Source organism: Cebus imitator, unplaced genomic scaffold (genome assembly GCF_001604975.1).
Source record: "Cebus imitator isolate Cc_AM_T3 unplaced genomic scaffold, Cebus_imitator-1.0 Scaffold68, whole genome shotgun sequence".
Classification (NCBI taxonomy): Eukaryota; Metazoa; Chordata; class Mammalia; order Primates; family Cebidae; genus Cebus; species Cebus imitator.
Genome location: NW_016107383.1, coordinates 8,929,535 through 8,955,640, shown reverse-complemented (window position 1 = coordinate 8,955,640; position 26,106 = coordinate 8,929,535). Strand labels below are relative to the sequence as shown.

General features: G+C 47.1%; 2 protein-coding genes across 3 annotated transcripts in view; both read right to left on the bottom strand.

The window, feature by feature from the left end:
- The window catches only part of ZHX2 (zinc fingers and homeoboxes 2), a 191,337-nt gene that overhangs the window by 16,870 nt on the left and 148,361 nt on the right, over positions 1-26,106 (bottom strand). For both annotated transcript variants that reach the window (XM_017530716.2, XM_037739324.1), the window contains exon 3: positions 4,807-7,543. In XM_017530716.2, the coding sequence (XP_017386205.1) occupies positions 4,811-7,324 (2,514 nt within the window). In that variant the 5' untranslated portion in view covers positions 7,325-7,543 and the 3' untranslated portion in view covers positions 4,807-4,810. The remainder of the gene's footprint in view (positions 1-4,806; positions 7,544-26,106) is intronic.
- Positions 9,890-10,251, bottom strand: LOC108305952 (NADH dehydrogenase [ubiquinone] 1 alpha subcomplex subunit 3). The gene has a single exon (XM_017530717.2). It carries the CDS (start codon positions 10,213-10,215, stop codon positions 9,961-9,963), a length of 255 nt encoding a protein of 84 aa, XP_017386206.1. The 5' UTR covers positions 10,216-10,251; the 3' UTR covers positions 9,890-9,960.

Genomic DNA, 26,106 nt, shown 5'->3' with positions numbered 1-26,106 from the left:
TTTGGGCCACAGTTTTGCCCTCTATAAAATGGAGAAAAAGCTGTACCCACCTCCTAGGGTGGTCATGAAGTCGAAATGACTTAGCAGACGTGTTTAGAAGGTGTCTGAGCACACAGTGGGTGTCAATCAATGGGAACTCTCACTAGCAAAAGTAACGGGACATTCCATTTGCTGAACATCAAGACTGATGTCTGACAATGTCTTGCTCAAGTACGTTGACTCATTTTTCATAAAAAATAAATCTAGTTTTCAGCCTCTTCCTAGGACAGGTCCCTCGATGGAATGACTCAAAAATTATTCAGACACAAGGACTGAATCAAGACAACACAATTCAAAGGCTGGGAAGTATTCCTTATCTTTGTGTCTAACCTCAGGGCTGACATGAGCCTGGACTGAGTGAAATGCTTTCCTAAGCCTTGCAGAGCATAAAGTAGAGGGATTTGGTTGCAGGAGAGATGGTTACCACCTACAGAGGAAATCTAGTCCTAGAGCCAGCTCTCAGCTGCTTGCTCAAGTTCCTCCCTCCTCACCCTCTTGCGCATCACATAACACCTTTTATAAAGTCAAAACTGCGAATTATTTCAGGATTATTATATGTGTCATAACTGAACCGAACTGCAGGTTCCTAAATATGTATTTAAATAGGGACATCACTGAATATTTATGAATTTCAAGAGTCTCATGTGTTTGGTTCATAAAAACTGTGAAGTAATTTGGAGAGATTTTTTTTCCCCCTTTAAATTGAAAGATTCCTTTAAGGAGTCCAGGATGTGGGAGAACTTCCAATGCCATCCCTAGTGCGGACAGTGGTCCTTTTCTCAATACAATGGACCTCCAATGGCTAGGCACGGTGGCTCACGCCTGTCATCCCAGCACTTCGGGAGGCTGAGGCGGGTGGATCACCTAAGGTCAGGAGTTTGAGACTAGCGTGGCCAACATGGTGAAACCCCATGTCTGCTAAAAAAAAAATACAAAAATTACCTGGGCATGATGGCATGTGCCTGTAGTCCCAGCTACTTGAAAGGCCCAGGCAGGAGAATCTCTTGAACCCGGAGGCAGAGGTGGCAGTGAGCCGAGATGGTACCACTGCACTCCAGCCTGGGCTGTAGAGGAAGACTCCATCTCAAAACAAAACAAAATAAAACAAAACAAAACGATGGATCTCCTAAATATCAGGGAGCCATCAGGGATATCTGATGTTGCTGAGTGTGGAACAGATCTTAGCAGCCTGTTTAGGGATGTTTTCTAGCTCACAGTGAGGGAATTTACTGTAATTAAACATAAAGTGGGGTTCCTGCATGTTCCTTTTTTTTGTGGACACAGCTATTCCCTGTCCTGGGAAGGGGGTGTAAACTAGAAATGGAACATTTCTGTCATAAATAACAAGGTAGAGATGGCAGGAGGAAGAGTGAGGACTCTGGAGACAAACTGATGTGCTGGCTGGGGGAAACGTGGGTAAGTGCTTTGGTTTCTGAGTCTGTTTCTGGGTTCATAGAAATATAGAGAAGCTACCTCCCTAGGAGAATTAAGTAAGACCATGGTCAGAGCACCTACCCGACCTCTGCTATTCAGGCGGCCTTTGTTCATCATTCCATTGCTCCTCCCCAAAGGAGGAGGGTAATAAAATGAGGTAATGAAATGAGGCAGCTGGCAAATCAATGACATTCTCTAGAAACTTTGTTTTAGCCAGTTCCATCCGCTATTAAAGGAGCACTTTAATGAGTAGCCAATCCCAGAATGCCATCTTTCTCCTTTTTCCTCCCACTTGCAGGAGGAAATGCCCAGGTGTCAGGGGTGGTTTTCTTTGTGGTTTTAACATTCCCTCCCTCATTACTGTCTTCTCTGGGCCACTGGGGTATCAGGCACGGTAACAGAACCACCCACATGGGCATTTTTAACTGGTGGTGGTGGTACAGCTTGGAAGAGAAGGGATGGGGACAGGGGGCCTCAGGGGCCTCTGGAGAACTGCCATCCCTAGACAACCTCTCACTCAGCTATGGGGCCCTGGAAGTGCCATCTGAGCTTCCCTTGGGATACAGAGACAATGAACATCTTTATATTCAAATTCAGCAAACACTTGTTCAGAATAGCTTTGCTTGTTACGGAAAATCACTGAGTTTGCTTTCAGTTTGCCTCCTGTTACCCTTCACCGAACCCAAACTCTACCTTCTGGCTATGCCAAGCCTCTTTTGGTTTCTCAATGGTGCCATTCCTTTTCTTGTCTCTGGACCTCGGCCTGTGACACTTCTTCCACTTGGACCACTCTTTTCCTTATCTGTGCCCTTGGCTAACTCCTTCTCATCCCATGAGTTGGATGTCCTTTCCTCTAAGAAGCTCCCTAACCCCCCACCGGGGTGTTCTTCCTATGAGCACCCCCATGGAGCCGTGCCCTTCCCCATCGTAACACATATCACACTGATGAGTAAAGGAAAGTGCAATTTCCTCTCTCCTTAGCCTGCCTGAACTCTGTGTGAATGGGGACTGTGTTGTCTGTCTCTCTCATGGCACTGTTTCTAGCACCTAGAGTAGAGCTGGCACACAGTAGGTGCTCAGAGGGTACTGTTGAATAGAACTGAACCCTATTATCTTCTCTGGGGTTGGAAGAAAAAGCAATCATGTAGACATGTGTCACAGATGGAAAAAGGCCAAGGAGAGAGGATGGGAGGCTGGACGTACTGGCTCACACCTAATCCCAGCACTTTGGGAGGCCAAGGTGGGTGGATCACCTAAGGTCAGGAGTTTGAGACCAACCTGGCCAACATGGCAAAATCCTGTCTCTACTGAAAATACAAAAATTAGCCAGGCGGGGTGGTGCATGCTTGTAATCCCAGCTACTCAGGAGGCTGAGGCAGGAGATTCGCTTGAACCTGGGAGGTGGAGGTTGCAATGAGCCAAGATTGTGCCATTGGACTCCAGCCTGGGTGACAGAGTGAGACTCCATCTGAAAAAAAAAAAAAGATGGGGCAAGCAACGAGCCTTCATGTGGACCAAAAAAAAGAAAAAAGAAAAAAAGTTACTCCTTTAACTTAATGAGGGAGGTGTGGGCTAGGCAGATAGAGTCTTCTAAGACGGTGGGAAAATGGCCAGAGGTAGCCAGGTAGAGGTGGGAGGTTGCTGCCATTGGTGACCTCAGTGCACTTCTATCCCCCTCCTTGCACTGGCGCCCTCCCCTTTGGGCTGTGCAGACACCCCGACACCTGGGCATTTCCTCCTGCAAGTGGGAGGAAAAGAAGAAAGACGGCATTCTGGGATTGGCTGCTCGTTAAAGTGCTCCTTTAATAGTGGATGGAACTGGCTAAAACATGGTTTCTAGAGAATTTCATTTATTTGCCAGCTGCCTCATTTTATTACCAAATCAATGAATTAATGAGCAACGTGTTCGGCCAAAGTTGTCCAAGTTCATTAAGAGGGAGCTGTGGTCATTTTCAGGCTGCCTTTGGGACCCTGTCAATCATTCTGGAGGTTCTTACCTTTATTTTCTCCTTTGTAAAGATAACTTGGGAGGCACATTCCGTGGCCTTTTCAGTGACCTCTGGAGAAGCCTACCTGGATAAACTGTGCATCTTCCTCCTTGTAATATTTCCTTTCCCTCCCACAGCCCTCCCGCTGCCACCCCGCTGCCACTGCCCCCGTTTCTCAACTCGCCACCGAGCTGCTGTGCTTCAGGCCTCGATTTGCACTGACCTCTTAGGCAGCCGAACACCAACGGCTTCAGTGGTGCGTCCCATTATGGGGATGACATGGCCATTAGTAACCATGGAAACCGCCCTTCCCCCCAGCTTGTGTGGCTCTACAGGCCTAATTTACACCCGGCTCTTCCAGATTTGAAGGGGTTATGGGGACCCAAGCACGGTGGCACCGTCCTTTAGCCCTGCCAAGGCAAATATCAAGCCCTTTCAAAGCCTTTTCAGATGAAAATAAATAACCTCAAGTCTTTGATTCAGTAAACATGGACACATATTCTTAAAAAATCCAATAAGAAAAGGAAAAATAAGAGAAAAAGAAACAACCTCTTCATGTTGGTTTGTTTTTTTACAGCAACAAATGTAAAACACACAGAGGAGGATGTGTTTTCTAACAGTCACATCTAAACTTCAGAATGGCCAGGCCTGAAGGCTGGTGCCCAAAAAGGTCACAGCCAGCGGTGGTCACTCCTGGGCACAGCCTTACAAATGAGGACATAGGTTCCATCAGCCCCCATTTTTCTTTTTTTTTCAAAGAACCTTTACGAATAACTCATCAGCTGGGCTCAGTGGCTCATGCCTGTGATCCCAGCACTTTGGGAGGCAGAGGCAAAGGGATTACTTGAGTCCAGGAGTTTGAGACCAGCCTGGGCAACAGAGTAAGACCCCGTCTTTACCAAAAAATTAAAACATTAGTTGGGTGTGGTGGCAGGTGCCTGAAGTCCCAGCTACTTGAGAAGCTGAGGTGGGAGGATCACTTGAGCCTGCAGTGACCCATGATCGAGCCACTGCATTGCAGCCTGGGTGGCAGAGCAAGACTCTGTCACTAAAAACAAAACAAAACAAAACAAAGCACAAAACCAAACCCTTCCACTACAAGAACAAGTATGTGAGGTAATGCATAGGTGAGTCAGCTTGACTGAGCCATCCCACTAGGCGAACACATTTCAAAACATCATGCTGTACGTGATCAATATACACCATTCTTATTTGTTAATTACCAGGAAAAAAAGCCATCATCTGTGTCAATGTCTCTGTACCTTACAGCCCCTATTAATTCTGGCAATGAAAAGAAAGCAAGCTGCATTCTCCCCTGTTGCCTTGGGTGAGCAGGTGGAATTACCTGTCTAGGCCTGGCTGGCCTCTGCAGGGACGCAGTCGGAGTCGGATTCAGCCAGTTCTGCCATGCCTTCTGCTGCAGCCTGACTCCAGCTATCTGATCTATCTGAGTTGGCATCCTCCTCCCCGACCGTCACCTCCACGTAATCCACAACGCTCGACTCCTCGTTCTCGTCGCTGCCCTGGCCGTCCCGGCTGCTGCCCTCTGACCGGTCTGAGGTGGCCTCTGAGGGCTTCGCTGGCAAACCGTCTTTTGCTGGCTCACTGCCTACTTTTACCCTGGGCACCAACTTCTCCAAGTCCTCTTCACAGAGCTTTTTGGGGTCCTTGTAATATTGCGGAGCCACATCACTCCCATTCTTTGGGCTCTCGGCGATGGGTTTTGTTGCTTTCCTTGCTGCGGCATCATAGCCGTGATCATCAGCCACGGGTTGGTGCTGGTACTGCTCCATCCACTTCACGGTTCCCATTTTCAGCAAGCATCTGTTCTCCTTGAACCAACGCACAATCTCAGTTCGGACCAGGCCTGTCTTGGCCGCTAACTGGTCGTACTCCTGGGGAGTAGGCCACTGGGTTCTTGCAAATGTGCTCCTCAGAAGATGAACCTGTTCTTGATTTTTTGTAATTGCTGGCGAAGGGCTGGGCAGAGAACTGGTTAACTGGGCACCGGAGAGCTGGTCAAGTCGAGGCAGGGCACCGTTGGGGGCACCCACATCTTGAGCTTTTTTCCCAGACCCCATGGAATCCAAGACAGCTTGTTCCATGCTGTCTCGAAGCTTCCGCCTCTCGGAGAACCAGGAGTCGATCTCTCTCCTGCTCAGCTTGGTCTCCACCCTTAGCCGATCCAGTTCTGCTTGGGTAGGAAAAGAACTTTTCAAAAAGCTGTCTTCCAAGATTTTAACCTGACCCTGTGTTTTCTCTTTGAACTTCTGGGGGGCAAAGTCTGGGTACGGATGGTATGTGCGACCGTGTCGGGAGGCTGCGATGGCCAGCTGGTCTTTGGCAAGGGATTCGCTGGTGATGTGGACGATGCCCCTTTGACACCGATATCGGTGGTCACTGAACCACTTCTTGATCTCGCTCCTGGCAAGGCCAGTCACCTCGATGAGCCGGTAAACCTCAGCATCATCAGGGAACTGGCTCTGGAGAAAGCTGGCCTTGAGATGTGCTATCTGCTCCTTTGTCTTCTTGCGGTCACTGGCTGGGGTGAGCGGGGGGTTGGCCACCTTGGGTGGGGGCTCTGGCACCTGAGCGATGTGTGGACGCTTGGGCTCCGGGGCAGCTTGGGGAGTCACCAAGGGTCTCTTCTGGCCGTGGTTGGTGACTCCTGCCACGGCAAGCGTGATGGGGGAGCAAGAGACGGTTGTTGACCCACTGGTCACCTGAGTCAGCACCAGGCTAGTCTGGCCGAGGATCTGGCAAGGTAGAGCCGTCTGGAGGATGGGCTGCGTTACCTTTGTGGGGGCCAACTGGGCGGGCAGCACAGTGATGGTCGGAGGTACTGACTGGATGGTGCCATTGAACATCTTCTTCCGGGCCTCCTCCACCTCTTCTGGGGACCAGCTGATGCCGTGCTTTAAGCGCTGGGTGGCAAACCAGATTCTGATGTGCTCCTCTGGGTGTTTGGAGGCAGCTGTCAGCCAGGACAACTCCGCCTGGGTGGGGTAAGGAAACTTGTTGAAGGAGTTGATCATCGTGGCATTTGTATCCAGGGCAGAGTTGTATTTGGTAGTATTTAGTGGGACGGGGACCTTGGGCACAAGGTTGATATTTGGTGGCAGCTGTACAGAAGGCATGACGTGTCCTAATGTGTCTTGGAGGAGCTCCACGCTTCCGAGTCTTGAGAGGATCTCAGCTGTGTCTGTCACCAGGTGGGCGGTCCCTTCCACATGGTTCTCAGGGGTCATCTCCTCGGGCTTCTTGGGAGCCTTCTTGGCATCTGCTTTCGGTTTCCCGGGCTTCATGATGGGGGTTTTACTCACCGAGATCCCAGGATCACCGTCACCAGTTCCAGGGCCGCTGGTGGTGATGGACACAACATGGTTGGTGGCTTCAATGGACTGTTCCAAGACAGTCTGATTATTGCGTTTAATTAACTTCAGCTTGAAGTTGGCCTCCCCAGGATGGAACTTGGAGTTGTGGTCAGACAGGGAGTCGTACTTTTTGGTTGTGAAGTTACATTCTGCACACACGTAGAGGGGGTTGAGAATCACGTTAGGATGCTGCATGTCGACATGCTCTGTGAACTCGTTCAGGTTTTGTGTGGAGTAGGGGCAGTATTTGCACTCGTAACCACCTTGGAGTTTTTTGGACTGGCTTTCCCCTGTAGATTTCACCTCTATCACTTCATTTTCTTTGGAAGAGTTTTCAAGTTCTGCTGCCCAACTGTCCTTGGCCACGTCAGGCTGTGGTGTGCTGATTCCTTTTTCTTTGGCCCTGTCTACCTCCTCGGGCACATCTTGTTCTACCACTTGTGATGTCCGAACCATGCATGGAGTTGTAGATTTCCGTTTGCTAGCCATGCTGTCTGTCTGGGTGCAATGGCTTATTTTTGGAAGGGAGTGGAGAGGGGGCAGTGAGATTCTTGGAACGAATAAGATGAAAGGCTTTTGGCTTTATTCCCCCTCAAATGGCTTTGGCTTTCCTCGTATGCTGAAGTCTACTGTTTGAGTTTTCAGAATGATTTCAGCACGGAAAATTGCAATGGCACCAAACACTAAACATATCAGGAAACATCGTATCTGTGGACAAGAACAAAGACAAGGTTCAGTGTCTCTTTACAATGCAAAAGGAACTGGCACTTCCTTATGAGTGGCTCCCATGACCCATCCCAACGGGCACCCAACACCTATGTATGCCCAGATGGTGGGAAAGTATTTACAAACATGAAAGGTCATGTTCTTCTTCTCTTCCTTTGTTTGGGAAGGAGGTGAACACACGGCCAACCCAAGTAAACATGGGTGAGGGTCACCATTTCATGTTTAGAGACAAAGGAATACAGGAAAGGTAGACAGGTACTAAAATCTTCTGAAGTGGTGAGAGGGAATGTCGCAGATGGTGGCCTTGTAAGCCGTTTTTATGTATGGTACCTCAGAAGCAAGATGATTCCCTGGGGCTGGCAAGTGAAATTTATTCAGGCGCTAGGAAACAGATATGAACATTTTATGTATCATAAAAGCAAAATCACAACAGAAAATCCAGAAAATGCAGAAAAGCATTAAAAAAGCAATCGCCCCCCCCGCCAATATTGTAGTTTTATAGTTTAATTCACATGAACAGTTCCCTGTTTCCATAAATAGTGAGCAAAATAATGATTTTAAAAATCATTATTTCATCACATGACGAAATCATCATGTGTGGTATATCCTTACAATGCATGTTATTATGTTGTAGGAGTATACCACACATGATGTGTTCAGACACTGGACTTTAAAAAAATTTTTCTACTTTAGGTTCTGGGATACATGTGCAGAACGTGCAGGTTTGTTACACAGGTATACACGTGCCATGGTTGTTTGCGGCACCCATCAACCTGTCATCTAGGTTTTAAGCCCCGCATGCATTAGGTATTTGTCCTAACACTCTCCCTCCCCTTGCCCCCCACCCCCCAAAAGGCCCCAGTGTGTGTTGCTCCCCTCCCTGTGTCCACGTGTTCTCACTGTTCAACTCCCACTTATGAGTGAGAACATGCGGTGTTTGGTTTTCTGTTCCTGTGGGAGTTTGCTGAGAATGATGGCTTCCAGCTTCATCCACGTCCCTGCAAAGGACATGAACTCATCCTTTTTTTATAGCCATTGGACTTTTGCTGGACATTTATTTCCAGTTCTTGGCTCTTATCAACAAAACTGCAGTGAATATCCTTAATCCTTATTTCTGATAACTACCTTTGGATGGATGCCTAGAAGTGGTTCTCTTGACCCATATGGCAGAGTTTTGGCCTCAGTTGGCCTTTCCTTGGTAGTGGAGGAGAGGGCTTGACTCACAATCCAGCCTATGTAAAATGCTAATGTTAAAAAGCCTTGCTGATTAGATAGGGAAAGACAGTTTTTTGGATTTTTGTTTGTTTCTGAGACAGAGTCTGGCTTTGTCGCCCAGGCTGGAGTGCAGGGGCACAATTCTAGCTCACAGCCAACTCCATCTCCTCCACCTCCAACAATCCTCCTGCCTCAGCCTCCCAAGTAGCTGGAATTGCAGGCACCCACCACCATGCCCAGCTAATCCTTTTATTTTAATTTTTAGTAGAGACGGGGTTTTGCCATGTTGTCCAGGCTGGTCTCCAACACCTGGGCTCAAGCTATCCACCTGCTTCTGCCTCTGCCTCCCAAAGTACTGGGATTATAGGCGTGAGCCTTGCCTGGCCAAGAAAACTGTTTTAATATGCCTTTATGCTTTTCTTGATTGACAATAAGGTTGAACTGTTTTCAAAGATTTGTTCACTATTTATATTCTTTTGTGAATTGTCTGCTTATGTCATTTTTATAGCTTGGTGTTCAGTGGTTTTTATTACGAATTTGCAAGAATTCTCCTTACATAAATAATACTAATCCTTTACTATGTTTATTGCAAAACTTTTCCCAGTTTATAATTTACCTTTCTTTCTTTTTTTTTGAGACGGAGTTTCGCTCTTGTTGCCCAGACTGGAGTGCAATGGCGCAATCTCAGCTCACCATAATCTCTGCCTCCCAGGTTCAAGCAATTCTCCGCCTCAGTCTCCCAAGTAGCTGGGATTACAGGCATGTGTCACTATGCCTGGCTAATTTTGTATTTTTAGCAGAGATGGGGTTTTTCCATGTTGGTCAGGCTGGTCTCCAACTCACGATCTCAGGTGATCTGCCTGTCTTGGCCTCCCAAAGTACTGGGATTACAGATATGAGCCACCGCGCCTGGCCCTATCATTTGCCTTTTAGGTGTGCATATTATATATATTGTTAATGTTTAATATATTGAAATTTTAACTTTTAGTTCATAAATTTACCTGTTTCTCTTGTAGCTTGTTTTATTGTAATTTTAGATTTAGAAAGTCTTGATGGCTGAAATATATTAATCTACATTTTCTTAAAACTGTTTTAACTATATATATATATATATTTTTTTTTTTTTTGGTTTTCACATTTTTATTGGGAGCCGAGAGAGGGCCGGCCTTGGTCAGTGGAGGTGCTCACAGGTTCTTCAGCCACTCCAGGCTGGGCCCCTGGGGGTCCTGGGGGTGGCTGGGTATGTCGGGCATGTTCCCATCATCGCGGACAGGCACTGGGTAGTTGTAGGGTGTGGCCTTGTTGATCATGACAGAGTACTTGAAGTAGGGGCTGATTGGGGGCAGAATTACAGCAAGGGTCCCGATGAAGAAGGACACGACCAGTACTGGCTCCTTGGCCCAAGCATTCTTGAGGAAGGCGCCGAGTCTTGCGGCCATCTTGGTCTCGGCGGCGGGGACCTTAACTATATTTTTTTATTTAACTCATCTGGTATTGATCTTGGGTTAAGCTGTAAGACACAATTCTAACCATTTTTCTTGAGAGTTACCAACCATCTCAGCAGCATGTATTATTATGACTAATTTTTGAGAAACCTACTTTATCATACACAAACTTTATATCTACTAGGGTTGGTTTTGGGTTATCTAATCTGTGTATTGATCTAGTTATTGAGTACTGCACTTACACCTTGCTTCCAAAAGCAGTTTTGTATGTTCTGAGTACATTTTTACATCTAGTAGAATTCCTCCTCATAACTCTTTCTTTTTGCAAAACAGCTCTTGGTTATTTTGATAATCTAGTCTCATGAGTCAATATCACCTGCCAAATAAAATTAATTAGAATTTTGATTGGAACTGCATTAAACAAATGATGATTTGGAAGCACAGGAACAATTTGCTTATTAGGTTAACAGAACCCAGAACCCAGGCTGGAGAGCTGAAGGGCTAAAGGGGCAGGAGACATGTTTTGAAGCAAAGGTCTCTGACCTCCAGGAAAGGAAGGAAAGGGAAGGGAACGCAGGAGACAGCATATCATCTCTGGCTCCTCCCATGGGCCTGGGTTTGAATCCCACTGAAGAGAGGGCAAAAAGGTGATTTTCACAAACAATTCTGAAAGCCTGGGTCCACGCCCGCCTGCTTAGGGGCTCAGGTGATGCATTTGGGCAGGGCTGGGGAGAGCAGCACCTCCTCCTTGTGAACCCAGAAACTGGCCCCTCTAAGATGAAAGTACTGGCACTTGTAGGCTGGTCAAATTTATCAGCAGTGGCATGCGGGCCCCTCAGGCAGCGGTGAGGCGAGAACAGGGGCCAACCACAGAAGAGGGCAGCCGTTTCTTTTTATTGACCACACCTAAACTGCCACCTCCAGCCTCCATCTGCTGCGATCTTCAGACTCTTGATCTCACCTCTCAAATACTTGCCACGCCTTCAGAGTTCATCTCCAGCAATGGTACCACCAAGACCTGGTAAGCTCCAGCTGCTGCTCCCTCTCCTGCTGCTCTTCACGCTCTAGTGGCTCTGTCAGGACCTCACTCCTCACAGCGCCTCTTCCAGAACATCCCACCCTGAGAGCAGCTGGGTTTTCAGGTCTCCACTGAAAAGTCACCCTCCCACAGAGAGGCTTTTGCTGACAGCCACCCCTCTGCAAACCAATGCCTCCCCAGCACGCTCATTTCCTCACCCTGAGTGGCTTTCTTCAGGCACTTTTCAATAGCTGACATCATACTTCAATGTTTTGTGGTTAAAAGAGGAGCAGGTGTCTGTCTACTCGTCTTTATTGTTTGTGTCTCCCTCCAGAACCACGCTGCCCAATGTGGCAGCCACTAGCCACGTGTGGCCTTTGAGTTTAATTAAAATGAAATAAGATTACAAATTTAGTACCACAGTCATAGTAGCCACATTCCCAGTGTTCAAGAAGCAAATGTGGCTGGTGGCTATTGTCTGACACAGTGAAGGACATTTGTATTATTGTGCATAGTCCTGCTGGACAGCACCGTTCAAGTGCAGAAACTCCATAAAGGCAGAAAGGGTTTTATTTATTTATTTATTTTGAGATGAAGTCTTGTTCTATTGCCCATGCTGGAGTGCAGTGGTGCGATCTTGGCTCACTGCTACCACCGCCTCCCGGATTCAAGCCATTCTCCTGCCTCAGCCTCCCAAGTAGCTGGGACTACAGGCACAAGCCACCATGCCTAATTTTTTTTTTTTTCTTTTGCAAAGACAGGGTTTCACCCTTTTGCCCAGGCTGGTCTTGAACTCTTGGGCTCAAGCAATACATCTGCCTCCACCTCCCACAGTGCTAGGAATACAGATGTGAGCCACTGTACCCAGCATTACAAATTAAATTAATTGCAGCGAGGCTATTGCTTGGGAACTGCAGCTCAGTGACGAGGTATGCTAAAATCTGTGAATGCTCAGTAGTGTGTATACGTGCACACATGTGAACATGTATGTTGGGGTCACATGAGTGCAGGAACTCTGTAAGGGGAAGGAGATGCTACAGCTCTGTGGGGAGTACTACTGACACAGCAGAATGTGGTTATGCAGCTATGAACATCTGGCCAAAGGGCTTGGGACATTTGAGTTAAATTTTTCAAAAGAAAGGGGGAAAGAGACTTTCCTCCTGCAGAGAAAAAGACATCAGGCAGGAGTATACCCAGAGGAGGAATGACCTTTCTTACAGAAACTCCACATAACCCACAATACTTAAATCTGTTGACAAGTGAGCCCCCAAAATGAGGTGAATTGTGGTAAAATGTCCTGGAAACTTCTCAGTGTTCCAGAAACTGTGGTTGAAAATAAAAGCATCGTCTAAAACTCATTCAGCAACCAGGAATCCAAACCAAAGCAGTTGAAAAAGAAGAAAAGAGGAAGGAAGAAAATAGAGAAGGAGAGCTGAGAAAACACAGAGCCTTTTGAGAATCTATTTCTTAGGGTTCTCTTGGTGGAGCTACAAGAAACACAGGCTTTGGAGGGATGATCCTGGCACCAGAGATTGGGTGTCTGAAGGACAGTAGGATGTTGATATCTGTCATTTTGAAAGCCTGCGAAGCACCAGCAAGGTGAGGACCAGTACCATGAGGCCTTGCTGGAATGAAAGGCTAAAGTGTTTTGAGCAAAGTCTTCAGGTATGATATGCCTGGGTTAAATTTGGCAAAAATGAAAAATAAGTGAATGAATGAATACATAAAATGCAAGTTAAGAATAAACTCTAGGCTGGGCGCAGTGGCTCACTAATCTCAGCACTTTGGGAGGCTGAGGCTGGTGGATCATGAAGTCAGGAGATCAAGACCATCTTGGTCAACATGGCGAAAACCCGTCTCTACTAAAAATACAAAAATTAGCTGGGTGTTGTGGCGTGTACCTGTAATCCCAGCTACTTGGGCGGCTGAGGCAGGAGAATCGCTTGAACCTAGGAGGTGGAGGTTGCAGTGAGCCGAGATCACACCATTGCACTCCAGCCTGGGTGACAGAGCAAGACTCTGTCTCCAAAAAAAAAAAAAAAAAAAAAAAAAAAAGAATAAACTCTAACACAGTCCCTTCCATAGTGAGTGGCACGTGTCCCAGCAGACCTGCTGCAAGTCGTGGTTCTTGTCCTGGGCCAGCGTCTCAGCAGATCTCAACTGGGCAGTCACATCTCGGTGCCAACCTGAACACACTTAAAGGGAGCAGGGAGTTCTCCCTTGGGCTGTGTCACCCAGGGCCCAGTGGTAGGGAGATGATCTCCCCTATCTAAGGAGATCGGGTACATTCAGGGTGGTATGGCTGTAGACAGACCATCCTTATCTGGAGCAAGAAACATCCCTGCACTCACGGGGTTGCTCAGAACGGAGCACCCTTGTTTAAGATTCTGGTTCCCAAGAGAGGGGAGGAGAGGTAAGACAGCTATTCCTGTGTTGCCCCTCTCCGTCTGAAGTCCTGCTCCTCATGGGATAACTAGGAGCGTGACAAGCATGTTACACAGAAAGGAACCCGGAGCTCCAAATACACTCTTGCTGCCTTTACCTGTTTTTGACCTTGACTCAGTTTTCCTTTTATCCATTGCAACATTTGCTAAGCACCTCAAAGAAACCCTAACCATAATGACATCATGACAATGCCTTGGAATGAATTGCCTTGGAATACATACGTTTTTTTTTTTTTTTTGCAGAGACAGAGACAGGGTTTATATAAAAGAGGAATGATCAGTCTACATAGACATTGACAAAGAGGCCGTTTCTGGTATCTCTGCAAGGCTCTCCCCTTCACCACAAGGCGCTTCTTCCATCTTTATCCTCCCTGTGGCGAGTGGAATGCAATTCAAGTAGACCATTGCTTACTGAGTATGAGTATGAGCCAGAACCCTGTGGCTAGCTGGGGGCACAAAGATGAAGATGCCACAGCTCTGTCCTCAAGGAGTTCGTAGCTGGTACACTAGTTCTCTAGGGCTGCCATGACAAAAGTACCACAGACTGGCTGGCTTTAGACAACAGGAATTTATTCTCTCACAGTTACGGAGGCTGGAAGTCTGACATCGAGGTGCCAGCAGGGTTAGGTTCTTTCAGCGCCTCTCTCCTTGGCTGGGAGATGACTGTCTTCCTCCTGTGTCTATCTGAGGTCTTCCCTCTGTGGGAGTCTGTTTCCTAAGTTCTTCTTGTTATAATGACACCAGTTATACCGGATTAGGGCCCATCCTAATGACCTCATGTAACCTTAGAGTTAGGGTAATTAATTACCTTTATTACCCTATCTACAAACACAGTCACATTCGGAGGCATGAGGGGTTAAGACCTCAACATATGGATTTTAGGGGAGCATAATTCACCCTACAACAGTTGGGCAGGGCACCTTCTGATGGCACACAAAGTGATTGGTTCATGCAATCAACAAACACTGATAGAGCACCTCGTGGTGCCAGATGCTGTTCTAGACGCCGAGGATACAGCGGCGGATGGATGGAAATTGTGGCTCACGCAGAGCTCACCATGGAGGAGAGTTAAGACAGGGAATGCATTAAAGGTGTAGAGAGGGGCAACCTCAGGTTTTAAGCAGGGTGGTCAGGGACTTCATCCTTGATAAAGTGACAGTGGAGCGTGTGGATGTTGCCAATACAAGGAGAGAGAATTTATGAAACAGAGAGGAGGCTGTGCTTAATTTTGTAGGACAGGGTGGGGGAAGGATACGTAAAAGCTTTCCAGGGGAGGTAACTTTCCTCTTCTTAGAAATAAAATGGTAATAGCTACAATTAATAAAAATTCTGCATGCTATCTTGGCGAGTTTTCGCAACAACTCTGCAAAGCAGTTGTGACTACCCTCAATCTGCAGATGAAAGAACCAAGACTAGAGAGGGTGTCTCACCTAACGTCACACAGCTAGTTCATTGCAGAGCTTGGATTTGACCAAAGTCTGTCCAGACCCTGTGCTCTTGGCACACCACCACACAGCCTCTCCTGGATAAGCAGGGCTTCAAAGCGGGAGAATTCTGGGAGGCAGAGGAACGTGAGAGTGACTCCTATCAGAGGAACCTAGTCTTCCCAGGCAGAGCACACAGCAGGAGCAAGACAGAAAGCAAGAAAACATCTGAGGAATGATAAGGACTGAGGTTAAGGGGCAGGGGTGTGACAGAGGCAGGCAGGAGGCAGAACAACTTAGGCTGGGGCTAGAGGGTGAAGAGTCTAGAAAGCTGAGCCAGAGTTGGGATATTGGCCTGCAGGCAAGGGAGGGTCAAAGCTTTTTGTGCAGGGACCTGGAAACAGAGGGGTCTCGGATTCAAGATTGTGGGGTAAGGCTGGCAGGAAAGAGAGGTACATCAATAAAGAACGAACCCTCAAACAAGGCAGCTGAACAACAATCTCAGCAAACCCCAAATTAAATGGTCAAGGCCCAGGCTGCTGAGAGATATCCTTCCCTCCCACCTCCAAGTTTCTCCTTTAAGTAGATGCTGGGAGCTTGTCACTTTTCATCTGGAACTTTCTCCCATTTGGTTTGGCCTTTCTTCCCCACCACGGAATGGCTGGACAATTGGGGTTTGAATGCGGCAACTCTGATTCTCCCTTAATCAATTTCCCAACGGTAATGACAGCCAACATTCACCGAAGCCTTAGTATGTGCCAAATGCTAAGTTTCACTTCTCAGAAACCCTAGGTGGACACTAAGGCTTAGAGAGGTTAAGGAGCTTGGTCAAGGTCACACAGCCTAGAGCAGTAAAACTGGGATATGAACTTTGTATGTAGACCTAGGGATTGTGTTTAAATACGGATGCTGACTCACTGTGTCTGGCGTAGGGCCGAGGACTGTACTTTATTATTTTTTTTTAAGACAGAGTTTCACTCTTTCGCCCAGGCTGGAGTACAGTGGTGCAATCTCGGCTCACTGCAACCTCTGCACACTGGGTTCAAGTGAGTCTCCTGCCTCAGACTTCTGAGTAGCTGGGATTATAGGTGTATGCCACCATGCCCAGCTAATTTCTGTATTTTCAGTAGAGATGGGGTTTCACCATGTTGGCCAGGTTGGTCTTGAACACCTGACCTCGTGATCTACCTGCCTCGGCCTCCCAAAGTGCTGGGATTACAGGTGTGAGCCATGGCGCTTGGCCATGATTTTGCATTTCTTCTTCTTCTTTTTTTTTTTTGGGATGGAGTCTCACTTTGTTGCCCAGGCTGGAGTATAGTGGCACAGTCTTGGCTCACTGCAATCTCCACCTCCCCGGTTCAAGCAATTCTCCTGCCTCAGTCGCCTGAGTAGGTGGGATTACAGGCACGAGCCACTACGCCCAGTTAATTTTTGTAGTTTTTTAGTAGAGACGGGGTTTCACCATGTTGGTCAGGCTGGTCTCGAACACCTGACCTCGTGATCTACCTGCCTCAGCCTCCCAAAGTGCTGGGATTACAGGTGTGAGCCACGGCGCTCGGCCATGACTGTGCATTTCTAACAGTCTCCTAGGTGAGGATGCTACGACGCAGGTGTGGCAAGCTTTAAGGTACAGGGCTCTGTAAGGCTCCCCAGGAAGTACCCTCCTCTCCCCCTGGTATCCTTTGTTCTTTCTCTTTCCTACTGTCATTTCCAGAGACAGGTAGTGGCATTTCCTGACCTTTACCTACAAGTGGCCTGAAGCCCCTGGGAGAAGGTAAAAATGGATCAAACTGCCAGACCAGCCCCTGGTAAATTCTCAAGGTGGCTGGCTCAGTCTGGCTGTCAGGATGCTACATGGCTCTGCTCTTGACCTCCCTAGGGAGGTATCTGAGGGAGGTGAGGAGTCAGACTGCAGAGGCCTCCAGCAGCGGTGGATCTCTAGCCCTTGGGGGATCAGAGGCCAGAGGGAGCTGCAGAGCCTGGATTCCAAGGGTCTACCCAGAGGGCGGCCGTGCTGTGAGCCCAGGGAGTGCTCAAGAGCTGCTCGCTCTCAGGGAATCACACCTCCGGGCTTTGGCAGGGATGCCTCCTCCCATTGCAGAGCTTTTCACAGGGGCTGTCAGAAGAAATAACAGGGCTGTCTGAGAGCTTTCAAAGGAAGCATCTTGTCAAGACATCAAAACCAAAAAGGATGCTTTTAGCTTTGTGGGGTCTTCTGACAGGGCAGTTAACAGATTCTGCCTTGGTTCATCAAGGGTAGATCTTTTTTGAGGGGGTAGGGACAGGAACTGCTCCTTTGTGTTTTAAAATCACAACATGTCACCCCCCCAGAAGGCATTCTGCAGGGTAAATATGTAGTGGCAAGGGAGGTGGGTGGGGGCAGGGCAGGAGGAATTAGATACTACAAAGCAGAGGGCCTGGGCTTAGCTCTGAGCATCAGCAACCCAGCAATATTCTCATCCATCCTGGCCTCAGTTTTTCTCATCTGTTAAACAGAATTGCTTTTGAAAGGTCCCTGGCGACCTAGAGTTAATTCCTGAGTTTTCTGATTTTTTTCCCCATTCTACTTTAAATCCAAATTTGAATTTTGGGGATGGGCCCATATTGTGGCTCCAAAACCATGACACATCACCTGGAATTCTTTGTAAAAACACCAGTTCCCAAATCTCAGTCCAGAGTTACTATACCCAAGCCTCCAGGTGCAGAGCCTGGGAATCTGTATTTTTAATCATAAGTCATGCAACTGCTGTGCAGCCTTGTTTGCTACCTTTGGAATTAAGAGATCACTTGGCTTCTTCTAATTCGGAACTGGTCGTGCTGAAACACTGTCCCATGAAGACACAGAGATGTTCACAGCTGCATTTCTTTTCTTCTGCAACTAAAATTACAAACAGCCAAAGCTCCCTGCCATGCCAGGGAGTAGAATACCGTATTAATACTCCCAAAGGGAATGACAGACAATTTGGAGGACGAGGTAGAAATGGGGGAAGCATTGTACAAAATTACAGTCCTTGAAAAGAAAACAGAATGCTGGTCGCTTGATAACATAGCATAAAACATCTTTATAAATAAGATCCACAGAAACGGAGTTGGTGATTTGGGAAAGTTGAGATGTGAGAAGCGATTTCCTGTTATCTGTGTTTGTGTTTTAACTTTTTGTATCTCTTAGTTGCTCAAACTGATACATTTTTAAAAAGAAAAGAAGGGGTTTCTTGATCAAAGAAACTTGATAGTACTAAAATGTTGTTTACATGCATAACCTTTTACAATTTTATTTTATTTAGAGATAGGGTCTCATACTGTCACCCAGGTTGGAGTGGAGTAGTATGATCATGGCTCACTGCAACCTCAGACTCCTGGGTTCAAGTGATCCTCCCACCTCAGCCTCCTCAGTAGCTGGGACTACAGGTACATGCCACCATGCCCAGCTAATTAAAACAATTTTTTTTTTTTTTTGTAGAGAGGAGGGTCTCATTATGTTACCCAGCTTGGTTTTGAACTCCTGGGCTCAAGTGATCCTCCTGCCTCAGCTTCCTAAGGAGCTGGGATTACAGGTGGGAGCCACCACACCTGGCCTACATGTATAATCTCTATTATTCCCAGAACACCAACTGACAGCTGTGATCTCCATTTTACAGATGAGGAAACTGAGGCTCAGAGAGGTTCATGGCTTGCTGAAGAGGGTAGAACCCAGATAATCCTGGCTCCATACCTGCTGCTCGATCTCTGTGACACACAGTTGTTCACTGTTAACAATTCTACTTCCTGATACTGTGTCTATCAGGAAGTTAGATTTCTCACAAATTCCAAGTGGCCTTCTCCTTTGGGAGTGTTCAAAGGAGGAAGATTTTAATTGAATTGTGATGTCTTTTTCAACTTGCTTTTCTGAGAAGCTCTTGTTAGGAAGAAAGCTGGCATGATGCTTTCTAACCAAAAAAGCTTCATGAGTGGCCAATGGAAATTTGAAGTGAGGTCTGTGGTTGCTTCACGCCGCCTGCTGGGTGAGCGTCACCATGCATCTGGGTGACACAGGGCTCTGAGGGGAGGCTGGTGTCCTGCCAGTGGTGGGACAGGGTGGTGGCTTCAGACAGGGTAGTCAATACCCAGGGGCAGAGGAAGCCACTTATGCCTGAGAAGGTAGACTGGGTCTGGACCCATATGAACCTGGAGCCCAGAATTTACTCATTTACTGCAAAACAATGAATTCCAAAGCTCAGACCCTTCCGACCCTTCAGTAGGTAAAGACTTGGCCTCCAGGGGCCTTGTTCTTCATCAGTGGCCACCATTAGTGCCCACCAGGTCAGTGGAAGTGGGGCACAGGCCGAAGCCAGCACCCTGGTTTGAATTCTGGCGTCATCCTTTACTAGGAGTCCACTTTCCTCTGGCCACAGCCTTGGTGCCCACCTCATAGCCCTCAAATCCACATGCAAGCCAGGAAACACCAAATGCTGTGTGTTAATTCACTATGGCCACCCTCAGTTCCTGCAGCTGTAAAATGGGGTGAGTCTCCACCTGCAGACTGACCTGAATGAGGACCTTTGACACTGGTGTGTTCTGGATCTAATCAAAGGGTGATTTTGATGAGTAAGCTAGTGTGAGTGGTACGAGGACTGGGAAACTGAAGTTCAGATGGACTGCCCCACCCTTCCTCCCCATCAGACCCCGTTTTCCTCCACAGCGCCTCTCAGCGGCCAGCCACTGTATCCTGCGCATTTCTGCTAGCTCTCTCACCTGGTCACGCTGCTCTGAGATGTTTCTTACTCATCTTTTGTTCCTACCTCTTGAATTTCCTGCGTAACTATTCCAATATGAATTTCCCAACTTTGCCTCTCTGTTTTAGTAGACTTTGCCTTGGAACTTGCTGAGATCCAGCTCACCTCTTCCATCTTTGAGCATCTCTGTGCTTTCCAGCCAGTTAGGAGGTAGTTGGTCTCCCTGTTAAAGGGTTAATCGCTCCACTGGGCCTCCAGCCCAGCACTCATGGGCTCTGTCAACTCCCATCTCCCTGAACTGGGTCCCCTTCCCTTTGGGTTACAAACACCTCAGGTTGCCGTTTCCATAAAAAGGCAAACAAAGCAAAGCAAACATGAAAAGCAAGGCTAAATCTCTTGTGACAGCTCAATTCCACCACCATCTACACATCATTGTATCGGCTCCTTCATCCTATGGCAGAGGTGAAGAGGTCTGGCTCCTGAGTGGGAGATGTGCCTTCGAGGTCTGGTTCCATGCCATGGGTGAGAGACCCTGGACAAGTTCCACTAATCCTTTGAAGCCTCAGCCTTTCCTTTTGTAACATGGAGATGAAAATGGTAGCCACATCAAAGCATGGCTGAGAGTATCCAGCGAGCTAATTAGAGTATATTTCGTTCTGTGCCTGATCCTTGATGAGCTAGAGGGTACCTGTTGTTAAAATTATTTTACTGTCAAAGTTCTCAAAGGAAGTTTATGATTACATCTGCTCACTGCTTCTCTTACCGCATGCTTTGCCCCTCACCTCTGTGGATTCTGCCCTCCCAACTCTGTTGACAATTTTCTCTTAAGCTGACAAATATATCCCACATGACTGACTTTGCAGGGCAAATGGCCACCCTCAAAACACCTCTACTGGCTGCTCCTTCTTGATCTCAATCTCCTTCTCTGCTTCCTCTTCTCCTTAATTTTTTTTGAGACAGAGTCTTGCTCTGTTGCCCCAGGTTGGAGTGCAGTGGTGCAGTTTCAGCTCCCTGAAACCTCAGCCTCCTGGGCTCAAGAAATTCTCATGCCTGAGCCTCCTGAATAGCTGGGACTACAGGTGCATACCCCCAAACATGGCTAGTTTTTTGTATTTAGTAGAGACAGGGTTTCACCATGTTTCCCAGGCTGGTGTTAAATTCCCGGACTCAGGCAATCCTCCTGCCTCAGCCTCCCAAAGTGCTGGGATTACAGGTGTGAGTCACCGCACCTGGCCCCTCATCTTCCTCTTCTGTTTCCTGCTGTCAGTAGGTGCATCGCCATGCCCTTGGCTCGTCTCATCCCTCTCCTCTATCCTTCTTGGTGAACTCATCCATCCCAAAGATGTGAGCTCATCCCCACAGATATCTAGCAAGCCAACCTTCCTAGCCCCGGCCCCTCTCTCCAGAGCCCCAGACTTTCTTTCCCAGCTGCAGGTGGCTGGCAAGAAGACCAGAGGGACTAGATGGATTTATAACTGGACAGAGGCTTGGGTGGTCACTCTCCACTGAAAGCTGGAGAAATTTTTTTCAAAAAAAAATTTTTTTTTTTGAAACAAAGTCAGAATGATTCATGAAAACATAATGCATGAAGAAACATAATGCATGAATAAAAAATAGATGATCCACCCGGCGTGGTGGCTCATGCCTGTAATCCCAGCACTTTAGGAGGCCTAGGCGGGCGGATTGTTTGAGTCCAGGAGGAGGCCTGGCCAACATGGTAAAACCCTGTCTTTACTAAAAATACAAAAATTAGCCAGGCATGGTGGTGGGCACCTGTAAGCCCAGCTACTGAGGAGGCTGAGGCAGGAGAATCGCTTGAGGCTGGGAGGCAGAGGTTGCAGTGAGCTGAGATAGCTCCACAGCACTCCAGCCTGGGTGACAGAATGAGACTGACCCCCCTGCCCCGCCCCAAATAAATAGATGATAGATGATCCAATTCCACTTTGAGAACAAGGTCTACTCACTCATCCCCACCAGGAGAAGGGGAAATTTGGCAGCAGCTGAGCTGGATGGCTTTTAGAGTCTTTCCAAGTGCATGCTGTGTGCATCTATAACCACCACTGAGGGAAGGAGTGGAGGTTCTCACATGGACCTCAGATTCAACAAATCTAGAATCAAGCTCATCATCTGCTTCCCAAACCTGATCTTTCTGTAATGTTCCTTATTCCAACCAAATGTACCAGCATCTACTCAGTCATTCAGGCTGGAAACCGGGATTCCACTGGCTCTTCCACTTCTTCCCCATCCTGTAGTTTGCTGTGCCCCAGACCTTCCTGCCTCTGCTTTCCTGAAGTCTGTGAAGTCTCCTACTTCTTCATTCCTCTGCCCCAGGTGGAGTCCTCCTCGGTAGTTTCCTCCACAGCTGCAGTAAGTGCTGCACTTGGCCTGACCCCTGGCCTCCCCGGTTGGATGCAGGCATTGCTCGTCTAGTGCCCTTTCCCTTCTCCTCTGGCAATGACCATCGGTTTCTCTAGAGAAAGACCCCTACCCATGCCTGGCCCAGATGGAACCCCCAGCGCTGCACACGTGACTTGGTCCTGCCCAGAGAGAAGATTGTTGCCTCCAGGAACAGTGAGTGATTAAGAAAAAGCCTGACCCAAGTGGAGCAGTCAGAACCAGTGGGATTCCATTCTGGGGCTTGGAGCCTTGGGAGAATGAATGTGCTCCTTTCTGGGGGAGTTGCTGAGGGCATTGAATATGAGCCAAGAAGCACCAGTGGCTATCTTGCCACTACAGTGGAGAACCTGCCTGAGTGCTGAGCTGCAGGCTGAGTTGGGAGATGCAGAGGACCCATTCTGATGATGTCCCACTGAATCCCACCGTGTCCCAGTCCAACAGACTCATGGACTTTTCCACGATGTCAATTTGTTTAAACCAGTTTGATGGGGTTTTCTGTCACTTGTAACTGAAAACATCCTGACAGACACAGTTTCAGGTCAGCCTCCTCACTGCGACCATTCCTTTCTAAACGGCAATCTTCAGCCTTTTCCTGCCATGACAGCATGGTGGCTGGCATGCCTGTCTGTAACATTCTGTCATGGTTACCTGTCATCCTTGTTGTGTTGGCTCTAACTCCACGCCATTCCCTTTCCCTTAGAAAGAATCTCTGGACATGAGTGGGATGACATTTTAATAGGAGTAACCTTGAGTCCTTGCCAATCAAGAAAAGTAAGTCACTCACAGACTTCAAGGCTTTATTTTTAGCAACAGATTGCTTGCTGCCCCATACCTCACAACTGATGCCACGACTGAACGTCATGTTTCTAAACACGAATCTGATCCGTCATCCCTGTCTTCAACACCTCCCTGCACGTACAGGGAGTGAGCTGTGAGAGGCACCTGTCGCCAGCAGTCTGCACCTTACCACCCCATTCCCTTCCTCAAACATTCCTGGTGTTTTAAAAGGGATCTACAGCAGAAGATCTACTTTTCTTAAAATAGTAATATAAACATAGCTCAGGCATTCACTCATTCATTCATCCATTCATTCTTGAGTGTCTGCTTTGTGTCAGATGCTGCTTTACATACCCAGGGAATAAGGCATAAGATTCCTGCCCTCAAGGAGCCCACACTCTAGGAGGGGAGACAGAAAGTAACCAGAAAACAAAGAACTTATAGTGGTAAGTGCTATGCAGAGAGGTTTTAAAAATGACGTGATGGTGATAAAAAAGTGACTCTCAGTGACATAATCAGGGAAAGCCTCTTTGAGGAGAGGGTATCTGAGATCTACACATAGGAACAGCCTTGACACACTAATGACGGTCAGTGAAAACAGAGGAGGCAGCTCACTGATCACCTGCGACAATTTTATGTTCACTGCAAAATAATTTTCAAATTATTCAGTTATTATTTAAAATTCATATTCTCCCCGAAGATACGTTTATGAAAGGTCTTAAAAAAGCTCCACTGAAATGTACTTTTCCCTTTCTTTCTTTCTTTTTTTTTTTTTTTTGAGACAGAGCCTCGCTCCAAAGCCAGGCTGGAGTGCATTGGCACAATCTCGGCTCACTGCAACCTCCACCTCCTGTGTTCAAGCGATTCTCCTGCCTCAGCCTCCTGAGTAGCTGGGACCACAGGCACCTGCCACCATGCCCAGCTATCTTTTTGTATTAGTAGAGATGGGGTTTCACCATGTTGGCCAGGATGGTCTCGATCTCTTGACCTCGTGATCCGCCCGCCTCGGCCTCCCAAAGTGCTGGGATTATGGGCATGAGCCACCACACCTGGCCTACTTTTCCCTTTTCAACATGAAAACAAACCTCCCCAATGGTTTTACAATGGAAATAAGTTTTTCTGTCTCCTACTTAAGACAATTCAGGAATAGATAAATATGAGGTAAGAACTTCAAACAGACTGGGGGAAAAGACAGAGAGAGAGGAAAAAAAGTCATCTGTGAGTCCAGATCAAATATCAGAAGGAATTTTAATTCCAAATAATAGTTTTCATAAACTGGATAAAAGAGAAAATTATAACACATGGCTTTTTGAAGTAGTCAAAATGATGCACTGTCTTGATAGCTTACAAAAAGAACTTTGAGGTTGGGTGTGGTGGCTCATGCCTGTAATCCCAGCATTTTGGGAGGCAAAGGTGGGTGGATTACCTGAGGCCAGAAGTTTGAGACCAGCCTGGCCAATGTGGTGAAATCCCATCTCTACTAATAATACAAAATTAGCTGGGCATGGTGGTACGTGCCTATAATCCCAGCTACTCTGGAGGCTGAGGCAGAAGAATTGCTTGAACTTGGGAGGCGGACGTTGCAGTGAGCCGAGACTGTGCTATTGCACTCTAGCCTGGGCAACAATAGTGAACCTTCGACTCAAAAAATAAAAATAAAAATAAACAAATAAAAAGAACTTTGCACCCAAATGCCGTGCTCCATCTTTGATGGGAGAAGCTGATGGAGAAAAGCCAGAATCAAGAAGGTCCGTAGGGCACCAGCATGGGCAGACTCTTAGAGGTGATCCGTCCTATTTATTAGTCAAGGTCAACCACAGGTTTGTGAAGGAATAGAATGTAAATATGGTGACAGAAACCTCACCACCATTACGGGGCATTTGTGGTCTGTGTGTCTGGGCAGGTGAGTGAAGTGTCTTCCAGAGGTGGCTGTCTGTCCTCAATGTCAATGTCAAGGTCAGGGTGTTTTGGACTGAACTGATCCTTGAGAAGCCAGTTAAGTAGAGTGGGTAAGTCCATTAGCTTTAGAATCAGAACAGAATGGTTTGAATTACAGCTCTCTCGGACACTTCCAGTTGTAGGAGGTTGGCAAGATATGTGACTTTTCCTAGATTTGGTTTATTTATTTGTAATAAATAAATTTTATCTGGAGCTAATGACCACTGCATAGGGCTGTGAGGATTAAATGGTATAATGCTTGTAAGACTCCATCATAACTCCAGGTACCTGTGAACGTGCAATAAACGGTAGCACTGTTTATGCTGACTCAAGGCCAGCCCCAGTAGTTGTTTTATTTATTTATTAATGGAGACAAAGTCTCACTATGTTGCCCAGGCTGGTCTTGAACTCTTGAGCTCAAGTGATCCTCCTGCCTTGACTTCCCAAAGTGCTGGGATTACAGGCATGGGCCACTGTGCCCAAACCTAAATGTACTATAAAGCTGAAATTAGTGTGTGAGAAAGAGTATGAGAAAGGTGAGGCTGGTTTGATTCATTTGAGGAGATCGAGGTAGCTCACGACTCTCCCTCCTGAACCAGGAAACTCAGGAAATTGTCTTTGCATGTGTATCTACCTAGGTGTCAAATCACAAATCGATCACATCATAACACCTTTACTCTCCCTCTTTCTCTGAGCAATATTCTTTCTCTGAGCAATATTTTTTAAAATAAGATTAAGACATATTTTGAAGCAAAGTGGATTTATTATTTTTGCAGTTAATTCCTGATGCTATAATCTTCTCCCCGGCAAAGTATTCTTTCTCTGTATAGAAAGGATCGTAACAACTGCCACCATACACAAGCACACACACCTACACGCCCACAAACACGGAAAAGAGAAGAGTGATGTGTTTCTGAAAGCAGAAAAAAAATCTTGCTAAGACAGAAAGAAAAAAGAATCAATTCTGGTTTTATGTGTCACATATATAAATAAATAAGGCACTATCAAATGTGTAAGATAAGCCTGCTCTGATTTACAATCCATCAAATTCTGCTATCAAAACATTTAGCGAGGCTGAGAGACTGGAGGGATTTATAATATCGACAGTTCCTGGTGTAACCTTTTCATTTCCTTCCTCGTGGGTGATTCGTGCACACTCCATCTTCCTGGAGCCA

Coding starts and splice junctions, on each gene's coding strand:
- LOC108305952 (XM_017530717.2), bottom strand. CDS start 10,215: ATGGCCGCAAGACTCGGCGCCTTCCTCAAGAATGCTTGGGCCAAGGAG.